The 24838-nt window shown below is 47.0% G+C and overlaps 1 protein-coding gene across 2 annotated transcripts in view; it reads left to right on the forward strand.

The window, feature by feature from the left end:
* Positions 1-24838, forward strand: part of NAPB (NSF attachment protein beta) — a 143031-nt gene that overhangs the window by 41801 nt on the left and 76392 nt on the right. For both annotated transcript variants that reach the window (XM_069234167.1, XM_069234168.1), the window contains exons 2-3: positions 18924-19003; positions 23403-23519. In XM_069234167.1, the coding sequence (XP_069090268.1) occupies positions 18924-19003; positions 23403-23519 (197 nt within the window). The remainder of the gene's footprint in view (positions 1-18923; positions 19004-23402; positions 23520-24838) is intronic.

A 24838-nucleotide genomic window follows, 5' to 3' on the forward strand; every position in this document is an offset into this window, starting at 1 on the left:
TCAGCCCAGTGGTGCCGAACACGGCACTGCCGTGGCTGACCATAACTTTCACCACCTTCTACCCATCTGGAGCACTGATCCCAGAGGAGGCAGCAGTCTGCTGGCGGTCCGACCACCAGGATCCTAATCTGGCTGTCGGACCACCAGGATTGCAGCATTCCGACCGCCACTGCAAGTTTGGCCATCTTAGGCCCGCCAAACTCATAATCAGGTCCTTAGTGCAGTTCACAACACAAACAGCGTACAGACTAGGAAATGCCCTCACATGCTCCTGACTTTGCTCTCTAATGCAGTCCACTTTTTGTGGGTGTTCTGAACATGCTGGGGTTCTCCTTTTGGACTGTCTTTCTTTCATCAAGGCCAGGCAATCTCCTTCCATCTCTCAGCAGGCAGGTATGTTTCTAGGGACTAGCCAGACCATAAGCTCCTCCAGCAGTAAGTCATGATTTCAGGTGATGTTCCCTCACCTCTTGGAGACTAGCAATCAGGCAACCAACAGCCCTAGTCACACAGCAGGTGTTTAAGTACTGTACAAAGCATTCACTTCCGTGATAATGAAGAACATGGAACTAGAACACAGCTGAATGGTTTAGTCCCCACTTTTAGACACATCGTCTAGACCGGAAATGTGGATTCACTGCAGGAGGTTTAAGAACCTGTTTGGGCTGGTTCTCTTTCAGATGTCATTTCCAGACGTCTCTCCAGACACATCACTTATGCAAAGTGATGGGTCTCACAGCATGTAGCAGTGAGGTTTGCCCCATGCATGTGTTTCCAAAACATGGACACAATGAAGTGTGAGTTTTCTGCACCTGGCTATCAGCAATCCTGCAACAATGTGAGACAAAGGGCAGACCCTCCCTAGAGACTGCCTCACCTTCAACAATAGAAACTACAGCCGCCGTCCTAAGCCCTGTATAAATGTATGTATGTAGTGTTTCTGTACAGTTAACCTAGCCAAAAGGCATCTGATCGTGATACACGGTCAAAGGCAAGCATAAAGACAAGAAGTGATAGGAGAGGCAGATGTTTTGTGGACTATTAACGCAAGTCAATATAGTGTTCTTTAAAGAGGTGTTTCTTTAACTCTTTCCTAAATTGGAGTGGTGTTTGGGCAGTCCTGATGCTTATGGGGATGTTGTTCCAGATCCTGGGTCATGAATGGAAACTGTCCACTGCCTAGTTTTTACTCTTTTACACTGTGTGTGTTGAGAACCACCAGAGATGGGGAGCCTCTCTGCAATATATGTGGAGATGCTGGTCTTGATGACTTTAAATGGTGCAGTTGGTTTTGAGGATGGTGGGTACTGACAAGGAGCGCCAATGGTGTTCCATTAGGATGGGATGATAGGATCATATTCCGTCAGACTGTAGATGTGATGTGCTGCGGCATAAAGGCCACCCTTAACCAAATGACTGTGTGCAGGCAGAAATCTTTAGCAGTCCTTTGCTAGCAAGGCCATCATGTGAGCTCTGTCTCCAGCCTATTCGCTTCAGTATCTGGGTGTCCATGCTCCAGCCAGAGGAGTGCGGTTAATACACTTGCACTGTCTGGGAATGTTGTACTCATCCTCAATCTTGTGCCATGCTGAAGCAAGGGCATCCAAAATGGATCCCAATGACCAGTGGCATAACGCATAATGATGGGCCCCATGCAGAATGTGAAAAGAGTCTCCATAATCTCAGCAAGAGTCATAGGCTTTGAGCTGAATGGGGAATCTCCTGAAAGATTGCTGGCCCCTTGAAGTGTTGCCCCTCCGTACAGGTTACAAGGGCCTCTGTTAGACCCTTGCCAGTGGCCTCAGTACTCATACTCACAACCCCATGAAGGCCTATTCCTATACATGTGTAATGCATACACTTCACACACACACACACACACCACACACACTCAACCCTCACACACTCACCATGCACACGAGTCATCAACATCAGATGTGATAGACTGCAATAGGTGAATTGTGACACTACAAAATTGGATCCAACAATGCATAGGTAGGGCTGCAGTTTTGGATGATACCAACCCACAATAAATTTGGTTTGAGTATTTTTCTCATGTTGTTACATTGAAAGCATAACTGTCCATCACATTATGTGCCTCGGAGCTCTCTCTTAACTGGTCCTTGTATGGTGGTAAAGTGGATTTACAAAGTTCCTGAATGGAAGCCGTCGGATATTGAGCACCATGGCAGAGTCATTCTCAAGCTCTGTAAGTCGGAGCCACAATTTGTATTGTATTGGTGGGACTTGGAAACTCATGAAAGATAGACAAGGTGTTATATTATCTTTCCAGGAGACTTCTGGAACATAGGCAGTTGGGTGGAAATAGACTATACATTACTCCAGAGCTGAGATGTGCAGCACTAATGCAAAGGAAGGTTAAATCAGTGGTAGTGAAAATGGTGCCAGAAGTGTAACTGGACGGACTACTGAGGTCCATATAGCTGAAAGGTGCAGAATATGCTGAGGATCACCCAACCCCACTATCGACCTCCTAACCCCTAAACTCTCTGCTCCCTAAATCAGGCTGAGCCGTGTGGCCTGGATGAGAAGAACTTCAGTGCCAATAATGTGAGAACTCCTATGGTATGTGCTCCATGGCACTAGGCATCCAACTCCACCCGCCACACCTCTCTTTGGCTGTGCCACACCATTCTGTAGCTTCTATGCCTTGGCAGCCACAGAGACATTCCAGAATGCCTTGCAGACCTTCTTCTGGAGCGAGTGAAAAGTACGAGCTTCAGGCAGCTACAGCATTGCACTAACAGTATGGAGTACTTTGTCCGGGAAAAAGTCAAGGGTGCCTGTGTGCAAAATAAGAAATACAGCGACCACCAGCAACTACCAGCACAAACTTAAGCACCTCCTTTGCAGGTCTGATAAAATCACACTGACCTGAAAAGAACAAGACGCTTATATGATACAAGTCCAGAGTAATTATGAAGCTGCATCAAGTGACTGTTATATCTATGGTTGATGTGGGTCATTTTTTTGTCATTAGTTTGTATTTTGATGCCTCCGCCGGATTCCTGAATTAGATCATACCCCATTTTCTTCTTCATTTAAGGCACTGTCTTGTCATAGGGTAACCACCCAGATGTTGAACCACCTCTAAGGAGTTTTCTTTGCCATCCCTGCTCACCCCTTCTGCCCTACACCCTTTATCACTCCACTGTAATCCGCCATCACCTCACCTTAATGATATTATCTTTTCATTTATCTTATGCACTTACCTACTTTAAACTACTATTCACTCCATTACTTTGTCACTGGTTCTGCTCTGTTTATCCACATGAAACCGTACATCAGATTCAGTATGCTACTGTTAGAAATTAGGTCTTTAGTTGGCAGTCAGGTTATTCACTGTCCAAGCAAGGACCTTCCCTCTAGTCAGCGTAAAGGAGAATCACCCTCAGCTAACCCTTGCTCACCCCCTTGGTAGCTTGGCACGAGCAGGCAGGCTTAACTTCAGAAGCAATGTGTAAAGTATTTGTACCAGCAGACACAGTAACTCAGTGAAAACACTACAAAATGACACAACAAAGGCTTAGAAAAATAGCAATATTTAACTTAACAAAACAAGACCAAAAACCCAACATAAACAATTCGAGTTATCAAAAATGCAAAAAGAGTCTTTTAAGTAGTTTTAAACACATGCTAGCACTGCTACAGTGAAAATGTACCTAGTGCGCGTCAAAAATAACCCCGCACGGGCGGGTGTGCGTCGAAATAAGAGTCCTAAATCCTTGAGAAAACAATGCTAACACTGTTAGCGTGAAAAGTACCTGGGTAGCGCCAAATTAACACCGAACGGCAAGTGTGCATCAGAAAAGGCCAGCGATGGAGTGTGGCTAGCCTGCCGGCAAGTTGGCTGTCACTATGTGAGGCTCTGTCTGGCTTAGGGCATAAATCCTGCATTTCTCCAGTCAGAGCAGCTTCAGCGGTGCTCCATTGACGGGTTGAGTTCTCGCTGGCAGTGGTGCTCCCGTTTTTCCCCGGTCCCAGGCTGGAGGGGGCTCCGTGGCGGCCCACTGTGTGTGGCTAGGTTGCGGGCTCTGGCCTGCTCTCGGCCCGTGGCGCTGGGGACGCTCCCCTACGTTGATGCCGGTTGAGTCTACAGAGATGGAGCTGCCGCCGGCTGTGTGCTGAGGCCGGCCGGGGCTGAGGCGCACATTTGTGGGGCCGGCTCGGCGGTCACTTCGGACCGCGGCCCTTTGCGGTCGTTGGCCTTGCGGATCTGCGGCCCTGCGGGGGGCGTGCTTTTCTGCGTTTGGCGCCAGTGTCCTGCACAGCGCAGCGCTGCCGAACCCGGGCCTCTTGGCTGCTGGCGAGGACCTGTCTGACCCTTGAGGATTTTGTCTGGGGCGGCTGTCCCGAAGCTACGTGACGGGTGGGCCCCTTTTGTTCTACTGGGTGCCCGGATACGGCCTTGCTCTGGAACTGGGACTTTCTTTGGCCTATCTGGCGAGGGTGCTTAGTGAAGGGCCTCTGGGCGGCCCCATCGCCGGTCAGATTGGACCGGGGGGTCGTTTTGGCACTTTGGAGGCAGGGGGAGCCGGCTTGCGCCCTGCGGAAGCCTGATCTGGGGATGGCCTTGGCCCCGCTGGCTGACTGGTGGTAGGCTCCCCATCTTACTGGTGGATAGAGACTAGCAGTAACGGAAGGGAGGCCAGCTACCTGAGGGATATTGCGCTATTATTGGAGCTTCATATTTGTGGTGCTGCCCTTCTGTGTGTACCTGGTGCGCTGGTTTCCTCTTTTCAGCAATTGGAGGGGAGCATTTCCTTGGTGAGCTCACGGCGGCTGCCAGCATGGGAAAGGCAGAGCAGAGGCAGGCGAAGATCTCCTTTGACGGAGGTAGGAGGAAGGGGGGGGCGTTTCTGCCTCTCAGTCGGGAGATCTTCCGGCGGAGGATGGACCTTTTGGACACATCGGTCAAAGCCATGTTTTTGGATCTTAAAAACAGTTTGGCAGGCATAGACGCTAAATTAGATCACCTAGCTGAACAGATGGACCGCATCAAGGCCAGAGTGGATGATCATGATGTCCGCTTTGAGCAGTTAGAGACGCGCACTTTGGAGCAGGAGGATCGGCGACACGGAGAGTGGGAGCAACTGTTGCGGATGGAATGGGTGCTGGATGTTATTTGCAATAAAAATGAAGATTTGGAAGCTTGGTCGCGCCATAACAACATTAGAATGATTGGTCTTCTGGAATCCACGGACATGGGCAGGATGGAGGACTTTGTGGAGTAAATGTTTGCAGACCTATTTCCTGCAGAGCTTTCCAGGATGTTCGTGGTGGAGAGAGCCCACAGATCGCTTGGCCCTTGGCCTCTACCTGGGACTTCGCCACAACCCATTATTATCCGCCTGCTGAACTACCGCGATAACGATGCTGTGCTGCGGCTAGCCAGAGAGAGGTGCCCGGTGATTTATAAGAGCTCCGAGCTGAGCTTCTTTCTGGATTACACCCAGAGTGTGCAGGCGGCAGGAAGGGCCTTCCTGCCAAATAAACACTCGTTAAGTTTGACTGATGCCAGATTTTCTCTTATTTACCCTGCAAAGCTCTGAATACAACATGGGGGCACATTACATTTCTTTACTTACCCAAAGCTGGCGGCTAAGGTTGTTAAGACGATTCCCCGGAGGCCTGCGGCTGTGGGGACGGCTGATGCTGGAGCTGAGCGAGCAGACCTAAGTGACAATGATTAACTGCCTACGAGAGCTGGAGAACCAGTAGATCTTGATGATTATCTGGGAGCGCTGTTGCCGTATTTTTGTTTGTCACATTTGCCGCTCTGACGCTATACTTGTTATTTGGGCCCTCTGCCCTCACCTCCCTGCCTGGTACGGTTGGCGGGTTGGGTGGCTAGCCTACGGCCCTTGGATGAGTCCTGTCACTGTGTTGTGGGTCTTTGATTTCGTTCCTTCGGGCTTGGCGGGGGTGGGTTCTGGTATTGACCCGGTTGGTGGGTCTGCATGGGTGGGGAGTGGGTCTGTTTGCACTTTGTTCCCTTGCTGTTCTTTAGTCTTATACCTCTGCTTCCTTTTCCTATGTGCGGCTGGTGAGCTGGGGGGAGAGGCGTGGTGGCATGGAATTTTGGTATTGTTACTTTGGTGGCGCTGGGTAGGGTGGTGCTTCTTCGTTGCCTCACCTGGAATGTGTGTGGCCTGAATGATGGACGTAAGGTGCAGCTCATGTCTGCCTTTGTTAAGTGCCAGAATATCGACATATGCATGCTGCAGGAAACGCATTAGGTAACTGTTACGCTACATCGTTTGAAAGCTGGATGGATCGGTGAATGTCACAGTGCGGTGTTCTCGCGGTATGCAAAGTGCGTGGTGATTTATAATGCGTAAGGGGCTACATTAGCGCAAGCAGCGGGTAATAGTGGATTTGAATGGTTTTGATGAGTGAAATGCTACTAGACAGGCCTTGCAGGCTTGTCTCGGTTTATGGCCCTAATGTTGACGACCCTGATTTTTTTCTGTGAGGTCTGGCGCCTGTTTGAATCGTTGGGGGGTGGCTCTGTGATTTGGGGAGGAGACTTCAACGTAGTCCTTAACTCTGAGAGGGATCGGGAAAGCTCATCCAGGGCGCGATACTCCGCCGCTGCTAATGCTTTGTCGACAGTTATGAGTGATGGCGCCTTGATTGACATATGGAGGGCGAGACATGGGGATAAGAGGGAGGGCACATGTGTCAACTATGTGCACAATAGCTGGTCCCGCCTGGATCGCTGGCTGGGCACGCGCGATGTGGAACTTTGGACACGATCGGTGGAGCATCTGGCCTGAACTCTGTCAGATCACTCTCCGGTCAAGTTGGAGCTGGAGATGCCGGGGGGTGTGGGGCAGGCGCCTCCTTTGCCTGGTGTCTGCCACAGGGGGTGTTTCTGGATGCGGCGTTCCGCAAGGAGGTTTACGAGGCTATCACTCAATATTTTGACGATCTGTGGACTCTGCTGGGACGCTCTGGGAGGCCTTTAAGGTGGTGTATCCGTGGAGTGTGCCTGTCGAAGCAGCACGGGGTGTTAAGATCTTTGCAGCGGGAATTGGCAGATTTGGAGGCTCGAATTGCTGATCTGGAGGCCAAAGTGGTGGCAGATTGCTCTGGTGAAACACTAGCGGCCCTGCGGGACGTGGTGTCTCTCTATGAGGAGGCCTCTTTGCTGGAAGTTTGTTTTTTGGGGAAGTATGCCGGGGTCAGACACTATGGCGAGTGGGATAGAGCGGGTCGCACACTGGCGAACATGCTACGCAAACCCTGGGCTAGCAGCTATGTTACTGAAACAGACGGGTTGGAGGGTGAGCGCGTGGCTGGGACGGAGGGAGTTATGAAAGTTTTTACTAGATATTTTATGGATTTGTATTCTACTCCTAGTGAGTTGAATAGAGAGGCTGCGCTGGAATATTTCTCTGAGATCGGCTTGCTCTGGTTTGACAATGCACATAGAGCTTATTTTGATACGCCCTTCTCTGTGGAGGAGGTGAGAGCGGCGATTAGCGGCCTACCCGGTGATAAGCCCCCCGGATTAGATGGCCTGACCCCTGCTTTCTATAAAGAATATTGTGACATACTAGCTCCTCAATTGTTGGAGGTTTACGCTGAGGCGATCGAGACTGGAGCTCTTCCCGCCTCCCTTCGGGAAGCGCTGATTGTTAAGATTCTCAAGCTTGGCAAGGACCCCCATAGTTGTGATTCGTATTGCCCACTCTCTATGATCAACGTGGGTAATAAAATTTTGGCCAAGATGATAGCGGCGTGACTGCAACCGTTGATGTTGCGGCTGGTGCTAGCTGACCAGTCTGGGTTTGTTCCGGGGAAGTCGACGACGCATAATCTACGAATGTTCTTTGCGGTGATGGGCACAAATGAGGCGGAGGAGGAGGCTGCGGCGGTGTTTTTAGATGCCATGAAGGCGTTTGACTCGCTGGCGTGGAAGTATTTATTTGCGCTGCTTGGCAGAGTGGGCCTGGGTGCGCGATCCGTTTAATTGATTTGGTTGCTGTACACAGACCCTGTTGCTCGATTACGGCAGTATCTCGGACCCCTTCCTGGTGGCCCGGGGGACCCGCCAGGGTTGCCCCCTGTCCCCGCTCCTTTTTGCAATGGCAATGGAGCCGCTTGCAGCCTTTTTGCGACAGCACCATAATAACAGAGGGATGCCATACCGGCAGCGGCCTATATTAATCTCGATGTACGCTGATGATATTGCGCTGTATGTTCGCGAACCGATTAAGAACCTAGATGTTCTGCTTAACAAGATTGTTCGATTTGGTGCCTTTTCTGGCATAACGATCAACTGGTCTAAATCGGTTGTGGTGCCTCTTACTGCGGGGACGGCGAGCTTCCTGTCCGGGTATCCTATTGAGTGGGCGAGCGGTCCAGTCAGATACTTGGGAATCTGGCTGAGCTGTGATGTTGAAATGCTTTGGTTGGCCAATTACGGCACGCTAGTAGCTTGGCTGGAAGACAGGATTGAGGTGTGGCGCTCGCTGCCGTTGTCGCTTATAGGGCGAATAGCTATTGCTAAAATGGTCGTGCTTCCAAAATTTCTGTTCTTATTTGTGAACCTCCCACTGGCACTTACTACTGGGTTCCTGCGTCACCTTCGTTCAGCCCTGATACGACTGGTCTGGGCGGGTGGGCCCAGGATTGCTTGGGAGAAGCTGACGCTGCCCTTTAAACTGGGCGGTCTGGCTGCCCCTGATTTGGAGCTCTTATTATTGTACGCAGGCCCACTTTGCATACTATTGGATTCGGCCTGTGCGCTACCTACCACATCTTGCGCCTGAGAGCGATGCAGTGTGGCCGGATAGGCTGCCACGGATCCCTGGGTGTTTGGCTCGGCCCCGGTCCCGTGAAGTGGATACAGTGGTGTGCACCTCCAGAGCCTGGGAGGCTTTGTTGCGATGGTCAGAGACATGTGAGCCCTTTGCTCCTGAAATGCCGGTGCTGGATATCGCTGATGAGAGGATGTCCCGGGACGTGCAGCTGCAGGACTTCCTTGAAGGCTTGGGTCTATCTACTTTGGGGGATTGGTTTGAGGGGGGGGGCGGATGATCTCCCCTGAGGCAGCACTTGGAGAGGGAGCCGATAACGCTCTGCATCGGTTATATGTTTTGCAAGTCTATGCGATGCTCTGCATGAGTTTTGCGGGTCTCCCGGCGATTCCGAGGACCTGCCGGGCTCTGGAGATCTTGTGGTGTGTGCAGTCGCCGCACAAACTCATTACTAGGCTGTATGGTTGTTTGCAGGAACAGCAGAGGGATATTGCTGTGTCTGCTAAAGCCAGATGGGAACTGGACGTTGGGGAATGCATTTCTGAAGAAGCGTGGACGAAATGCTTTGCACATATGAGAGTACTGTTGCCAAACTATCGGCTGCGGCTTATCCATTTTAAATTTCTGCATCCTTTATATTACACCCCTCGAAGACTCTACGCTATGGGGATGCTTGCAGATGCTAATTGTGAAAGGTGTTGTGCCCCTGATGCTGATTTCTTACTCTTGGCGTGGAATTATGGACTGGTTTGGATCTGCCTCTTTCCCCTGTGCTGGTGCTGCTTGGACTGGTGGACAGGGGGCTGACTGCTTCACGGACGCTGGTGGGACTATTGCTGCTGTTGGCTAAGCAAAGAGTGGCGATGTGTTGGGGGAGAGGCCGGGCTCCTCACGGGGCCGACTGGCTGCGAGATGCGGCATTTTGTCAGGAGCGGTTAATGATTTTTTGGGAACTGGTCCCTGAGGGCTCCCGCCCTAGGGACATTTGGGCGCCCTTGCGCTCCTATCTGGAGTCTCATAATTGAAATGTTGTGTGCTTTCTTGGTTGGCCATGCACATGGAGGACCCGCTCTGCGTTCCCGCCTGTCTGTGCCATGTTGGTTTGCTGGGATGGATGACTGTGCTGCCTGTGTTCCTCCCTGCCGCACTACACTCCTTTTGTTGGTTCCTTACCTGTTTTTTCCCCCTGGGAGCATGGTAACATTTAGCCCTTTTTTTTGGAGGTATGTTTCTTATGTTAATCCCAATGGCCAGTATGCTATATGTTGACCGGATCCTGCTGCACTGAGTATAATGGGACTACGTCCCTTATTACATCTATAATTGGCCGACTATAAAATTTACGCTTGGGCATTGCTGGGATTGTCTCTGTTTGTATATGCCCTGCTCCTGGGCTTGTTGTTGTATGGTTATTAAACTGAATAAATAAATAAAAAAAGAAAAGGCCAGCGATGCGTCGATTTCTCACTCGCAAGCGAGACTGTGCATCATTCCTTCCTCCGGTCGGGTCAGCGTGTGTCGTTTCTTCTCTCCGTAGGAGAGTGATGCGTTGATCCGGACAAGCACCTTGGGTCCGGGCAGGCTTTGCGCTGTTTTTCGGCACCAGCAATGTTGCATCAAAAATCCTTCCGCACTGTATCAGAAAAAGCGCGCTATGTGGGTTGGGACGTTATCAGCCTCTGTTGCACGTTGTTTCTCCAGCCACGTGCGTTGATCTTCCAGCCGTGATGCAGGTGGAGCGCCGATTTCAGCCGGTGTGTCGTTTCTCAGCCGCATCTCGGAAGGTGCATCAAAGATTTCCCTACACGGCGGTCTGTGCGTGGATATTCAATCTTGGTCTGCCACCTTCACCTGTCAAGGCCCCAGGAACTGGAGAGGGCACCACTTGGCAGGGCAGAAGTCTCAGCAGAGAGTCAAGGTGCTAGCAAGGGAAGTCTTTGGCCCTGAGACTTAAACAACAGGAGGCAAGCCTAGGACAAGCCCTTAGGGATTTCTTCACAAGCAGGAATGCACAACAAAGTCCAGTCTTTGTCCCCTTTCACCAGGCAGAAGCAGCAACTGCAGGATAGCTCCACAAAGCACGGTCACAGGCAGGGGAGCACTTCTCCAGGCAGATGTTCCTCTTAATTGCCAGAAGTGATTTAATTTCCATAGGTTTGGGTGTCCTTCTTATACCCAGTTCTGCCTTTGAAGTAGGCATACATCTAAAGAAAGTCTCTCTTGTTTGTGAAATCCTGCCTTACCCAGGCCAGGCCCCGGACACACACCCGGGGATTGGAGACTGCATTGTGTGAGGGCAGGCACAGCCCTTTCAGGTGTAAGTGACCACTCCTCCCCTCTCTCCTAGCACAGATGGCTCATCAGGATATACAGGCTACACCCCAGCTCCCTTTGTGTCACTGTCTAGAGAGAGGTGCAAACAGCCCAACTGTCAAACGAACCCAGATCGGGAATCCACAAACAGGCAGACACAGAATGGTTTAAGGAAGAAAATGCCTACTTTCTAAAAGTGGCATTTTCAAACACACAATCTCAAAACCACCTTTTACTAAAAAATGTATTTTTAAATTGTGAGCTCAGAGACTCCAAACTCCACATGTCTATCTGCTCCCAAAGGGAATCTATGCTTTAATCATATTTAAAGGCAGCCCCCATGTTAAGCAATGAGAGAGAGAGGCCTTGCAACAGTGAAAACCGAATCTGACAGTTTTTCACTGACAGGACATATAAAACACATTAGTATATGTCATACACTGCACCCTGCCCATGGGGCTACCTAGGGCCTACCTTAGGGGTGTCTTGCATGTAAGAAAAGGGAAGGTTTAGGCCTGGCACACTTGGCAAGTTGAATTTGCAGTTTAAAACTGCACACACAGACACTGCAATGGCAGATCTGAGCCATGTTTACAAGGCTACTGATGTGGTTGGCACAACCAGTGCTGCAGGCCCACTAGTAGCATTTGATTAACAGGCCTGGGCACCTCTAGTGCACTGTACTAGGGACTCACTAGTAATTCAAATAAGCCTATCATGTAAAGCCAATTACATACACATTTTATATAGGAGCACTTGCACTTTAGCACTGGATAGCAGTGGTAAAGTGCCTAGAGTAACAAAAACAGCAAAAACAGAGTCCAGCACACGTCAACAACCTGGGAAACAGAGGCAAAAAGTTAGGGGAGACCACGCCAAGGATGCCTAGTCTAACAGCTACAGTAATCAACCAGCATATCATCTATATCCTGACAGTTATTACTTATAAAACACTAGGTATTTTTTACACGTAGAAAAGATAGCAAAGTTAAAAGCAGGCACAGCACTGAGTACTAATAATTTGTAGCACCTTCCAGGCTTACATATAAACTCAGACATTATTCTAGCACTTTGAAAATTATAGTGAAAGGGACCCAATCTCTGCAGTGAAACAGATGCTTGTTGTAAAGTGATTGTGATCAGGCAGGGCATTTCTCCTTCTTTCCTGTGCTAAGGTAACCAAGGGGCAATCACCTGACATATCAGTTATAACTTATTCAATTAATTGCTGCACATCTCCCCTGCCTTGAGAGCACTACACTGGCTACCCGTTGCCAGAAGATGCACTTTCAAGCTGCTTTGTATCACCCACAAAGCTATACATGGAACAGGACCGCTTTTCATCAGAAAGAAAATTACCAAATACATCCAACAAAGAACCCTCCGCTCAAGACTGGCACCCCGCCTTAGAACACCACCATACAAGAAAAAGACTGTAGGTGGTACATCCTTCTCCGTCCAAGCAGCCAAACTATGGAATTCATTACCCCCAACTATAAGAGCCACAGATAACTTTCTTGTTTTCAGGAAACTACTCAAGAGTTGGCTCTTTCCTTCATAACCACCTTTTTCAAACAACTATGAACTGCATATGCCTATGGGGATAATTTTTTTTTTTTCAGATTATATGTATATTTCTATTGATTTATAGTTTCTTTGGAAACTAAAGCAAGGCTGTGCGCCCAGAGATCCCATAGCAGAAAAAGATCTAGAATCCTTCCTGGAGGTGAACTGATGATGTACTGGAGCGTTTACCAGGATGATGGACAGCTTTCCAAAACGACCCCAATGCGTTTACCACCGATTCCGGTGGTGCGTTGTTAATGCTCAGAAGCACGAGGACATCTCCACAAAGACGCACTAGTAACAATCACATTGCCAAAGGAACACAAGGTTGCTGGAGACGTTTTCCCCGTGGCCCATCACGTACCCTTAGTGTACAATATAAACTGGGCGTATAAAACATGCTAGGTTACGCTTACTAACATACTCGTAGAAAATACTCTGGTTGGGTAGGCCACGATGCTCATTTTACAGAGGCTAAACCTCAAAGGAAGCACTTGCAATTATAATCGTAGCAGGTGCCGCAGTTGAAGCTCAGCTTCAGGAAAGGACAAGCCACCCTAACTCTTGGGCTTGGCAAAGATAAAGCACGGCTGTGCGCTCAGAGATCCCATAGCAGAAATGATCTAGAATCCTTCCTGGAGGTGAACTGATGATGTACTGGAGCGTAATCAGTATCTGACTGTGACGCGCGGGTTCTATCTTCCTCTCCTGGAGACACAGAGTAGAAGGTTCTCCCTTCATAAAGCACCTGTAAGCTCCGCCCGCTGAGCCACGCCCCGTCCACCCTCGAAGTAGGTAAAGGAATTCCCGCCTTTTACCAGGATGATGGACAGCTTTCCAAAACGACCCCACTGCGTTTACCGCCGATTCCGGTGGTGCGTTGTTGATGCGCAGAAGCACGGACATCTCCACAGACGCACTAGTAACAATAACATTGCCAAAGGCACACAAGGTTGCTGGAGACGTTTACCCTGTGGCCCATCAGGTACCCCTAGTGTACAATATAAACGGGGCGTATAAAACATGCTAGGTAACGCTTACTGACATACTCGTAGAAAATACTCCGGTTGGTTCGGTCACGATGCTCATTTTACAGAAACTAAACCTCAACAGGAAGCACTTCCAAATATAAACGTAGCAGGTGCCGCAGTTGAAGCTCAGCTTCTGGAAAGGACAAGCCACCGTAACTCTTGGGCTGGGCAAAGATGAAGGAAGGCTCTGCGCTCAGAGATCCCATAGCAGAAAAGATCTAGAATCCTTCCTGGAGGTGAACTGATGATGTACTGGAGCGTAATCAGTATCTGACTGTGACGCGCGGGTTCTATCTTCCTCTCCTGGAGACACAGAGTAGAAGGTTCTCCCTATATGAAGCACCTGTAAGCTCCGCCCGCTGAGCCACGCCCCGTCCACCCTCGAAGTAGGTAAAGGAATTCCCGCCTTTTACCAGGATGATGGACAGCTTTCCAAAATGACCCCACTGCGTTTACCGCCGATTCCGGTGGTGCGTTGTTGATGCGCAGAAGCACGGACATCTCCACAGACGCACTAGTAACAATAACATTGCCAAAGGCACACAAGGTTGCTGGAGACGTTTACCCCGTGGCCCATCAGGTACCCCTAGTGTACAATATAAACGGGGCGTATAAAACATGCTAGGTAACGCTTACTGACATACTCGTAGAAAATACTCCGGTTGGTTCGGTCACGATGCTCATTTTACAGAAACTAAACCTCAACAGGAAGCACTTACCAATATGAACGTAGCAGGTGCCCCAGTTGAAGCTCAGCTTCTGGAAAGGACAAGCCACCCTAACTCTCGGGCTTGGCAAAGATAAAGCAAGGCTGTGCGCTCAGAGATCCCATAGCAGAAAAAGATCCAGAATCCTTCCTGGAGGTGAACTGATGATGTACTGGAGCGTAATCAGTATCTGACTGTGACGCGCGGGTTCTATCTTCCTCTCCTGGAGACACAGAGTAGAAGGATCTCCCTTTATAAAGCACCTGTAAGCTCCGCCCGCTGAGCCACGCCCGTCCACCCTCGAAGTAGGTAAAGGAATTCCCGCCTCTTACCAGGATGATGGACAGCTTTCCAAAACGACCCCACTGCGTTTACCGCCGATTCCGGTGGTGCGGTGTTGATGCTCAGAAGCACGAGGACATCTCCACAAAGACGCACTAGTAACAATAACATTGCCAAAGGCACACAAGGTTGCTGGAAACGTTTACCCCATGGCCCATCACATACCCCTAGTGTACAATATAAACGTAGCAGATGCCGCAGTTGAAGCTCACCTTCTGGAAAGGACAAGCCACCCCAACTCTTGGGCTTGGCAAAGATAAAGCAAGGCTGTGCGCTCAGAGATCCCATAGCAGAAAGATCTAGAATCCTTCCTGGAGGTGAATCTGATGATATACTGGAGCGTAATCAGTATCTGACTGTGACGCGCGGGTTTCTATCTTCCTCTCCGGGAGACACAGAGTAGAAGGTTCTCCCTTTATAAAGCACCTGTAAGCTCCGCCCGCTGAACCACACCCCGTCCACCCTCGAAGTAGGTAAAGGAATTCCCGCCTTTTACCAGGATGATGGACAGCTTTCCAAAACGACCCCAATGCGTTTACCGCCGATTCCGGTGGTGCGTTGTTAATGCTCAGAAGCACGAGGACATCTCCACAAAGACGCACTAGTAACAATAACATTGCCAAAGGCACACAAGGTTGCTGGAGACGTTTACCCCGTGGCCCATCACGTACCCTTAGTGTAGAATATAAACGGGGCGTATAAAACATGCTAGGTAACGCTTACTGACATACTCGTGGAAAATACTCCGGTTGTGTAGGCCACGATGCTCATTTTACAGAAACTAAACCTCAAAGGAAGCACTTACAATCATAATCGTAGCAGGTGCCGCAGTCGAAGCTCAGCTTCTGGAAAGGACAAGCCACCCTGGCTCTTGGGCCTGGCAAGGATGAAGCACGGCTGTGCGCTCAGAGATCCCATAGCAGAGGAAGATCTGGAGTCCTTCCTGGAGGTGAACTGATGGTGTGCTGGAGCGTGGTCTGTGACGCGCGGGTTCTGTCTTCCTCTCCTGGAGACACAGAGTAGAAGGTTCTCCCTTCGTGGAGCACCTGTAAGCTCCGCCCGCTGAGCCACGCCCCGTCCACCCTCGAAGTAGGTAGGGGAATTCCCGCCTCTTGCCAGGATGATGGACAGCTTTCCAAGGCGACCCCACTGCGTTTGCCGCCGACTCGCGTGGTGCGTTGTTGATGCGCAGGGGCGCGAGGACATCTCCGCGGGGACGCACTAGTGGCAATGACATTGCCGAGGGCACACAAGGTTGCTGAAGACGTTTTGCCCCCGTGGCCCATCACGTACCCTAGTGTACAATGTGGACGCGGCAGATGCCGCGGTTGAAGCTCACCTTCTGGAAAGGACGGCCCACCCTGGCTCTTGGGCTTAGCAGGGATGGGGCGGGGCGTGGCTGTGCGCTCAGAGATCCCATGGCGGAGGAGATCTGGAATCCTTCCTGGAGGTGAGCTGATGATGTGCTGGAGCGTGGTCTGTGTCTGACTGGGACGCGCGGGTTCTGTCTTCCTCTGCTGGAGACACAGAGTGGAGGGTTTCTCCCTTTGTGGAGCACCTGTGGGCTCCGCCCGCTGGGCCACGCCCCGTCCACCCTCGAGGTAGGTGGGGGAGTTCCCGCCTTTTACCAGGATGATGGATGGACGACTAAGTATTTTTTACCCATGATTCTAATTATGTATTGTATGTGCAGATGTGTGTGTATAGTCATGTGTGTGTGTGTATAAATATATATATATATGTGTATGTATGTGTATATGTTGTTTCTGTGCCTGGCATGTTTCTATGAATTTCTGCTCTCTTTTTATCACACTTATCTACTCATCACTCTTATGTCATGTCTCTATCAAACTATCCTCCATTCTCACTCGTACTCATCCCAAATCCCTTCGACCACTTTCATCTCCTAAATATCTCTGCCTAAGCTCATCCCTCCACCCCCACATCTAACTCACCAAACCTCACTCTACCTCTGTGACCTCCCACACAACCCTACTAAATTCTCCTGCATTCATCTCACCCTGCTAATATGCTCTCCCTAACCCTTCCACATCCTCTTTCCCCTCCGCCCCCCTTTTATTCATCTCAAGCCTTTGGATTGAGTAAATGAAGGATAAACTCCCAATTAACACTTCTGGATTTCTTTCCTCCTCCACCCCTCCATTACTCCAGTCAATCTAACTAACAAACTCTCATATCTGCAACTCAAATTAACTCATAATAATACTAAAACTGTACTCCTTATTAAATTATACTAATCCATCACTAATTCTTGTTTGGGTACCGGAGTAGCGTGCTACTCATCGAAAAGCGCTTCAACGCCTCGTCAGGGGTAGTAAGCGCTATATAAATACGATTACAATTACAATTACAATATACTGTAGGCACTGTATTTCTGAAGTTTGTTCTAGTTTCCTTTAAACCTCTGGGTTCAGTGGGGGGTAGTTCAAAGAGCCGTAGCTAGTGTTTTAGGGATCTTACCCCAAAGTCAATACTCCACCAATCAAAGTGAACTGCAAAGCAAAACACTGAAAATGGGTTGCCACTGGTTAGCAATGTATCCCATAGCTCGAGCGTCTGGTGCACTAAGGGCCCCAGCTTTAATGCTGACATTTAGGGGTTATCGGGTGCTGTTCAGAGAACCATTAGTGACTCAAATTCTTCCTGAACAAGTCATGGATCAAGTGATACCAGAACACAGATGGTATGACTGGCAACTATTCAGTGTCTAATGTTTCAGTGGCCTGTATCTCAATTTCCAGGTTGCAACCAGAATTTTTCTGTCACTCTTGGGATCTGCAGCATTGAACATAATGGCACCCCTCACCCACAATGGTTAACTCTTGTTTAAGATAAGGGAGTAAATTGAATTTCAAACAGCAATATCTTAAGAATGCTCAAACACCAGACTCTGTCTACGAAGGGCAGCAAACGTCAGCCCGCAGAACAAACCTTGTAGTCTGTGGGTTAAATTGAAAAACTCTGTAGTTCATTTTTGCTCAGTGTGGGTTATCAGACTCCCTCAACATCAGGGATTTCGGCAACCATCATCTGTTTCTGCTCCTGTTCACCAAGAAGTCACATTCCTACGTGCACACTAAATGTCTGTTGTGCAGGTGTCTAAGAAGCCAGTCAAGAGGTCATCGAAGTCACATTAGTAGGTGCAGTCTTATATTTATTCAGTCTCCGTTGACTACTCAGGACATTGCAGCTCCTACTCTTCCAAGTGGAGATTAGCAGCACAACAGTCTCTGATGCATTAGTGTCTTCATAGATGAGATAAAGCCTGGATCCAATTTTTTTGGTGAATATTTGTATTAATTTATAAAGCTCCTAGGGTCTCACAATGGTTCCTTTTCAGTGAACTTAAGTAGTTAGATCAAATATTGGGCACTTATCATTATTTCCCCTATCTGCCTCTCTTTGATCAGTCGGTGAAAGCTCAGACAGCCATAATTTTACAAATGCAAGGCTTTTGTTCGTTGTATTACCAAATAGCATTAATCTGCTTAGTCTCGTTGGAAAAGGGGGCATACATTTTCCCTGGGCATGACTTCTGAAAAAAATTGGTGCGAATGCAAACATGTTGAAGCGTCCAAAAAATGATTACTTTTGCACGTAGCAAGTAGTCAAAGTAAATAAAGGGCAATCCACTTTTGAATTGCTAGTGACCTGTAATAAATGTATAAAAAGAGTAATGGCGTTATAAAAGTATGTGTAATTCATATAAATATAATTCAAAAAACCCAACAGTAGTTTATACTATGTGATAACGTTTTTAAAAGTACCCGTTTACAAAAAATAGCCTAATTTGCCATATGTTTGTGTCAACTAGCCATAGAAATTTCTTTCTGTATGTTGACGTCACATGTTGCTTGCGATATGAGCAATTTGCTTACTTAAATTTTTCGTTGCAACGTGGATTTTATTTTATAAATATGTTTATTGGTGATGACTCGGGTTACTCCCATGAATGACATAAATATCAAATAGGACATTGTTTGAAGGTATTTACTTTGTACGCCCTAATTTATGTATTTTGTTTTTTTACATCCGCTACATGATTTATCATCAAAGCTATAGCCCTGGAGATATTAAAAGCCACTTTTTGTATTGTTACTATGCACAAGCCTCATTCTGTTTATCGTCATATTTTTCTCTCTTATTTTTTTTAGTGGAAACACAAAAGTTGAAGAGGCATGTGAGATGTATGCCAGAGCTGCCAACATGTTCAAGATGGCCAAAAACTGGAGTGGTAGGGAAGTGTTGCGTTTCGTTTTTGACTGTTCTTTGCTTGATGAAAGAAGGAATATTTTTCTAAACCACCCGAGATTTACGTTGCCATTCTTATTCTGCCAATTCACCTGTTTTACTTGCTCACCTCAAGCAATAAAGAAAGCGGATTTAGGAGTCCAGCTGTGTCCGAGTACATACGGTGGATATGTCTTTGAAATAAAATTGCAATTTGCTATTTATCTTATTTTTGATAAAAAGTCAGTGATGAATAATAATACGCCTAACAGAAAGTCTGCTGATCTGGTAGAAAAAAGTTAATAGTCAGAAGTAGTGCTAACATGTCGATTCATCCTTTCCTCATATTGAGATGACTATAAAGATGATTAGGGCAATCATTTCATGTAAAGAGTTTAGTGCTTTGTCAAAATCTGGTTGGGAAGGAATAGTCCGGATAATGGTAGCTAAGCACAATACAGCACGCTCTAACATGGCTTTGTTTTGAGCTTGTGGCCAGGCTGCTACACCGAGGTCCATCTGCAGGTACAAGCTGACTCAGAAGGCACTAAAATATTTAGTGGAGAAAAGTCCAGCGAGATACTTGAGGGTATTACAGTTCCACCGAAAAATCTTGGTCTTCTATACTCCTTCCTTCAGCCCCCCTCTACCATACTTAGCGGCAGGCAAATGATTTTGCAGATTAATCCATATCTTCTGAGGAAGTACAACTGGGAATTGGAGGAAGTAAGTGATCACCAGCATACTGGAGCTACCTGGTGGAAGCTGGAGTGGTCGAGTCAGGTATATTTAGTGTATTGTGTGCAGTGCCCTCTGCAACAGTTCAGTATTCAAACACATGTGTTAACAGCATACACAATCTGGTGGAACGAGGGTCTGTTGTGTTAGCTTTCCAGAGGGGCTCTAGCAAGTGTAAACCATCTTATTCCTAAAGGAGACACCAAACAAGCTGAGGGAGCTGGAGACCTTCAGTAAAATTGTAGGTGAAATGATGGCAAATACAAGCTTCATTGAAACATGCCAGCTAGAAGTACAACACAGGGCGTGGAAATTGTGAACTATGAATAAGTAAAAAAGAGTTCCTAAGCAGAGTAGATGATCCTGGAGTCCTAAAACAGTCTATGCAAAAATGCTAGTACAGTGACAAACCCGAGAATCACCTTGTTCCAGCGAGGAGAAAAAGCTATCCTTTTAAAAAAATTAACTTTTCAAAAATAAAAACTATTGCAGATGTCAGACCATGTCGGAGCAATTGAATCACAGGATTCAAGCAACATGCAATTGAATCGATCTTTCATCTAGGATTGACAGCAGAGACCCTTCAGAGTGAGCAATCAATGCCATAAAACCAAACCTTTATTTCTTGTGTTAATTTATCACTTGGTATATTGGCTGTTATATACTAACGGGTAGATTACAAATCTGTTGAAAGACCATCGTTTATGCCAGGATCTCTGATCCTGACAGGCTGATAGCTGTCTTGGTTGTGATCAGCCAGGGCGGTGCTGAAGTCAGCGCTGCCCTGCTGATTACAACCATGTTCTCCGCCAGCCTTTTCATGGCAGTTGAACCGCCTTGAAAGGGCTGTCCGAGAACAAGTGCTGGGGGCCACGGGGCCCCCCTACTCAGCACTGTCAGAATGCGAGCATCCAAGGGTGCTAAGGAGCTCCACTGTGCAACAACATTGGACTCTGCTCCATGTGGAGCCGAGTCTAATGCTGCTGCACGTTTTCTACTGGCCTGACTGACGGAAATTTTGGTTTCCGTCTGCCAGCCCAGTGGAAAACTCCTAATAGGGCAGGTGGGGAGACTGCCAGTTCTGCAATGGTCTCCTCACCACGGGCCTGGCGGTCAGGTTTTCTGACTGCAAACTCGTAATCAGGCCCTTAGTGATGAATGAATCAACACAAGAATTAAAGGATCATTTTTATGTTATTGATCCCCCACCTGTGTTGCTTCTTTGAAGAAAGTAAGATTGTCAAAAATCTATGTAATTGATAACGTTTGGACCCCACACCTAGGGCTTTTTGGAAAACGTTGTGCCAGGAGACTGTTTCTAAGTTTAGGGTAAGTTTAGCAAATCTGGATACAACCCATTACTTTAAAGGTAATTAGCCACCACTGGAAGTATCTTGGGTTGTCACTTCTTGATATCTTATCACCTATGCAGTGTTGAGCTTGTTTAGTACACTGCGAAAATATTACATTATTATGTGAGTGCCTCATTAGGATACTAACACTAGGTGCAGTTTGGACACTAACTGCCTTACAAATGCTTTTGCGAAAATGGTGTCAATATTAAAATAACAAAATTGAAGTTTGCATTTGGTGCTGCACTTGCCAAATAGTATGAACCCATCTGATGAACAAATGGTTTTGAGTAAATAGTGTCACTAATAAAAAACAAAATCGGAGTTTGCATTTGGTACGGTTCTTGCCCAATAGTGTGAAACCATCTGAATATTATGTAATTGCATCAATATACTTCAAATCCTGGTGTTAGGTTAGGTTCCATCCAGCTAGATCATGAGACCCCAAATTGGAGCGGAATTCAAATGTTAATTTCTGCTTAAAATACTGACACTTCACTGGCTACTGGTGTCGTCTAGAAACTACTTGTATGTACTCTGTACAGTGCATTGGAAATTCTGTGACATTGCACTCTTCTGTTCTCAGGGCAAACTTCCACCATTGTGTTCCTACTCAGATCGGTACGGTACTCCTTGACCCTTCTAATTGCTTATTCAGAATCTAGCAAAATATGCAAAGGCTTCCATGCATTTTCTGTCCCTTTTGCCTCTTTCTGTAGCATCCTGTCCCAACAATCTAACAGTGACTGTTCCTCCTCTAGAAAAAGGCTGAATACTTTAATACTGTTTTGCAATCACCGGGACCCTGTGTCTTATATATTTCACTATTTTATCAGTTTAGCAATAAGAGACCACGCAAATGTGAATGGGAACTCATTATAAGCACAGAATAACTTAGATGAAGTAACTTAAGCTGGAAACAGGATTTGGTTTAGTGGGTAGTACTTGGATGTTTTTTCCAGAATTTGACTGGCTCGCCATAGATGGCAGGGCTTCTCCGACCTCGGAAGCCAGAGTGTTTGAAGACTTATCAGAGCAGCCCTCCTTTTGCAGCAAGATGTCTGCCTGTGTTCACTTTCCTAAAATCAGTTTACCACAATGTGAAGTACTAGTTTGTTGATTAACGTAATTCACCAACATGCATCATTGTTTCACAGTGCTCCATAAATAATGTGTTGTGCCCCGTTACCTCTTGACAACCTAACAAAACAATATTACATTTTGTATTTGTTTCTGTGTTAAATTCCTTCCTCCAATCCTCTTACACTTGCGTTTTTCTTATTTTGTTGTATTTTTGGGACCATCATTAAGGGGGTGGGGGAATCATAAAAGTGCAACAGATCACAAATGATCTTGTGTGTCCTACCCATGTCCATATCCCCCTTGCGTGCGGCTAAATAAGTCGGCTACAACTCATAACCCAGCACCTAATTTAGAGATTGGTGGAGGGGTTATTCCTTCACAAACGGATATCCCATTCACCATATAACAAGTCCATTATATTCTGTGGCACTTGTAATATAGCCACGGGGATATCTGACACATTTGGTCCTCCTCCTGTATCTTCCTGCAGGTCTGTGGGTATTAAGCAGCCAGCATACCAAAAAGGGGACTGGCAAAATCCAGATGCTGCTTATGAAAAACCAGGGCTACCGTAAGGTTTTACCTAGGCTATGGTATAACAGTAGGAGGAAGCCAGACTAACTTATATGAAAACATTTCAAGCAACTGCTGATCTGATACACTTAAGTCATACCCTCATTTATTAAAAAAAGAGCTGTCCATGCGCGTCTTGTTGTATTGTATTTTTGTTACTAATTCCAGAAGATGAACTGCAGCTGGGTTCACCTTAAACTGGAAGTTGCAGTCAAGCCTTTAATTGCATTGTGCTCAGACATCGAACTTGGCTACAGTTTGCCAAGCCACTACTTGAAAACTCTCCAGCCCTGTCCAGACCCTCCCTCGATCTCCCACAGCTAGATGCCAGCCATTCAGTGCTGTCAAATTAAAGGTTTAGTGCCCTCAAATATTAAGAATGGATGTACTGTATTCCACTAGTAAGAAGACCAATGGCAACTGTGCAAAATAGATATATTTGCATGTACACTAAAATTCCAGAAGACCTGATTAGTGATGGCGTACATACACCTGTTAAATTAACAGTCTATAATGGACTATTGAAATTGCATGTTTCTTTCATTTCACTGGCAGTCATAGAGTATAGTCTGTTTTAATTTTCTGGGTTAAAGTTGAATATAGTTACACAGTTGATAAATAACCTATTGTAATGTATTATTTTCTTTTGTGTATTAGCTGCAGGGAATGCATTTTGCCAAGCTGCAAAAATACATATGCAACTGCAAAGCAAACATGATGCAGCCACCAGTTTTGTAGATGCAGGGAATGCTTACAAAAAGGCAGATCCTCAAGGTAAGCCATTTGAAATATTTGTAGTATCATGTATGGATAGTGCATCTTATTGTGTAGAGCAGTGGTTCCCAACCTTTCAACTTCTGTGGACTCCGCTTTGTCATTACTGGAACCCAGGGACCCCTACTGAATCATTATTGGCACCCAGGGACCCCACTGAGCCATTACTGAAAGCTGGGGACCTAATCTGTTATTATTTAATTTTCGAAGCAGTTGCGCACCCCCTGAGGAGGCTTCGCAGAACCCCAGGGGTCCCCACACCAAAAGTTGGGAACCACTGGTATAGAGCTTTTCTTAAAGTCATGTTCATGAAAGCTAATGTTGTAGAGTCCCTGCAGTGAAAAATAAGCTTTTTTTGGACAGGATTATTTCAACCAACATTCGTATACATTTTTCAAATGTATACATGATTTCAAACAATCTACTCTTAGCACAAACCCGGTGCAATTATTTGTATTGCCATTAATATTAAACCGTTATGTGTTCTTATAATAGTGTATTATAGTCTGAGCAAGATACCTAAGTAAAGTGCATTTTGGATCTATCTGACACAGTCACCTTAGTCTATGCCCATAAAATGCAAAGTATTTTATAAGATACATGTTAGGTTGCATCACACTTAACCAAAATGACTTGTTCTTCTTTTAATGAATTCAAATAAAGGTGCCAGTCAGGTCACTGGGGAAAGAAGTCAGAAAAGCACAACAAGAGGGCTGATGGAGCGGTGTACACATTACTTTGGAGTGTGTTGGGATTTGAGTGTTTTTCTTTTAGGGCTCAGGGTGGGGGGGATGGTGTCCGGGTAATTTAGTTTTTTGGGGCAGGGGTTCTGAGGTCGGGATAGTTTTTTTCAGGGATCGGGGGGCAGGGGGCCGGGGTACTTTAGTTTTTAGGGGTAGTGTTGGGATCAATATATATATATATTTTTTTTAGGGCTCATGGCGGGTGGGGGGGGGGGGGTTGGAGTAGTTTAGTTGTATGACAGAACAACGCATGCCGTTTCACTCGCCGTTTCTACATATGCCTTTACTAGGCATGCTTTTACAACAAAATTAGTTCTAAAGACATGCATGGTAAAGGCATGTGTGGAGACGATGCGGTCAGGGTTCCGACCACGTTGTTGAGGCAGGCGTTGTTCCGGCATGCATGGTTCTGTTCTAAAACCTGGTAGAGAGGTCCTTGTCCCCAAAACTGAATGCCAGAGCCCATCATCTGCATCCACTTCAACAAAGTGAGCACTGATTGTTGATGTGTCAAAATCTGCATACAAAGTACTCAAAAGAAAATCAGGTGATGCGTAGTAATAAAACATTAATAAT

This window comes from Pleurodeles waltl, chromosome 5 (genome assembly GCF_031143425.1).
Source record: "Pleurodeles waltl isolate 20211129_DDA chromosome 5, aPleWal1.hap1.20221129, whole genome shotgun sequence".
NCBI lineage: Eukaryota > Metazoa > Chordata > Amphibia > Caudata > Salamandridae > Pleurodeles > Pleurodeles waltl.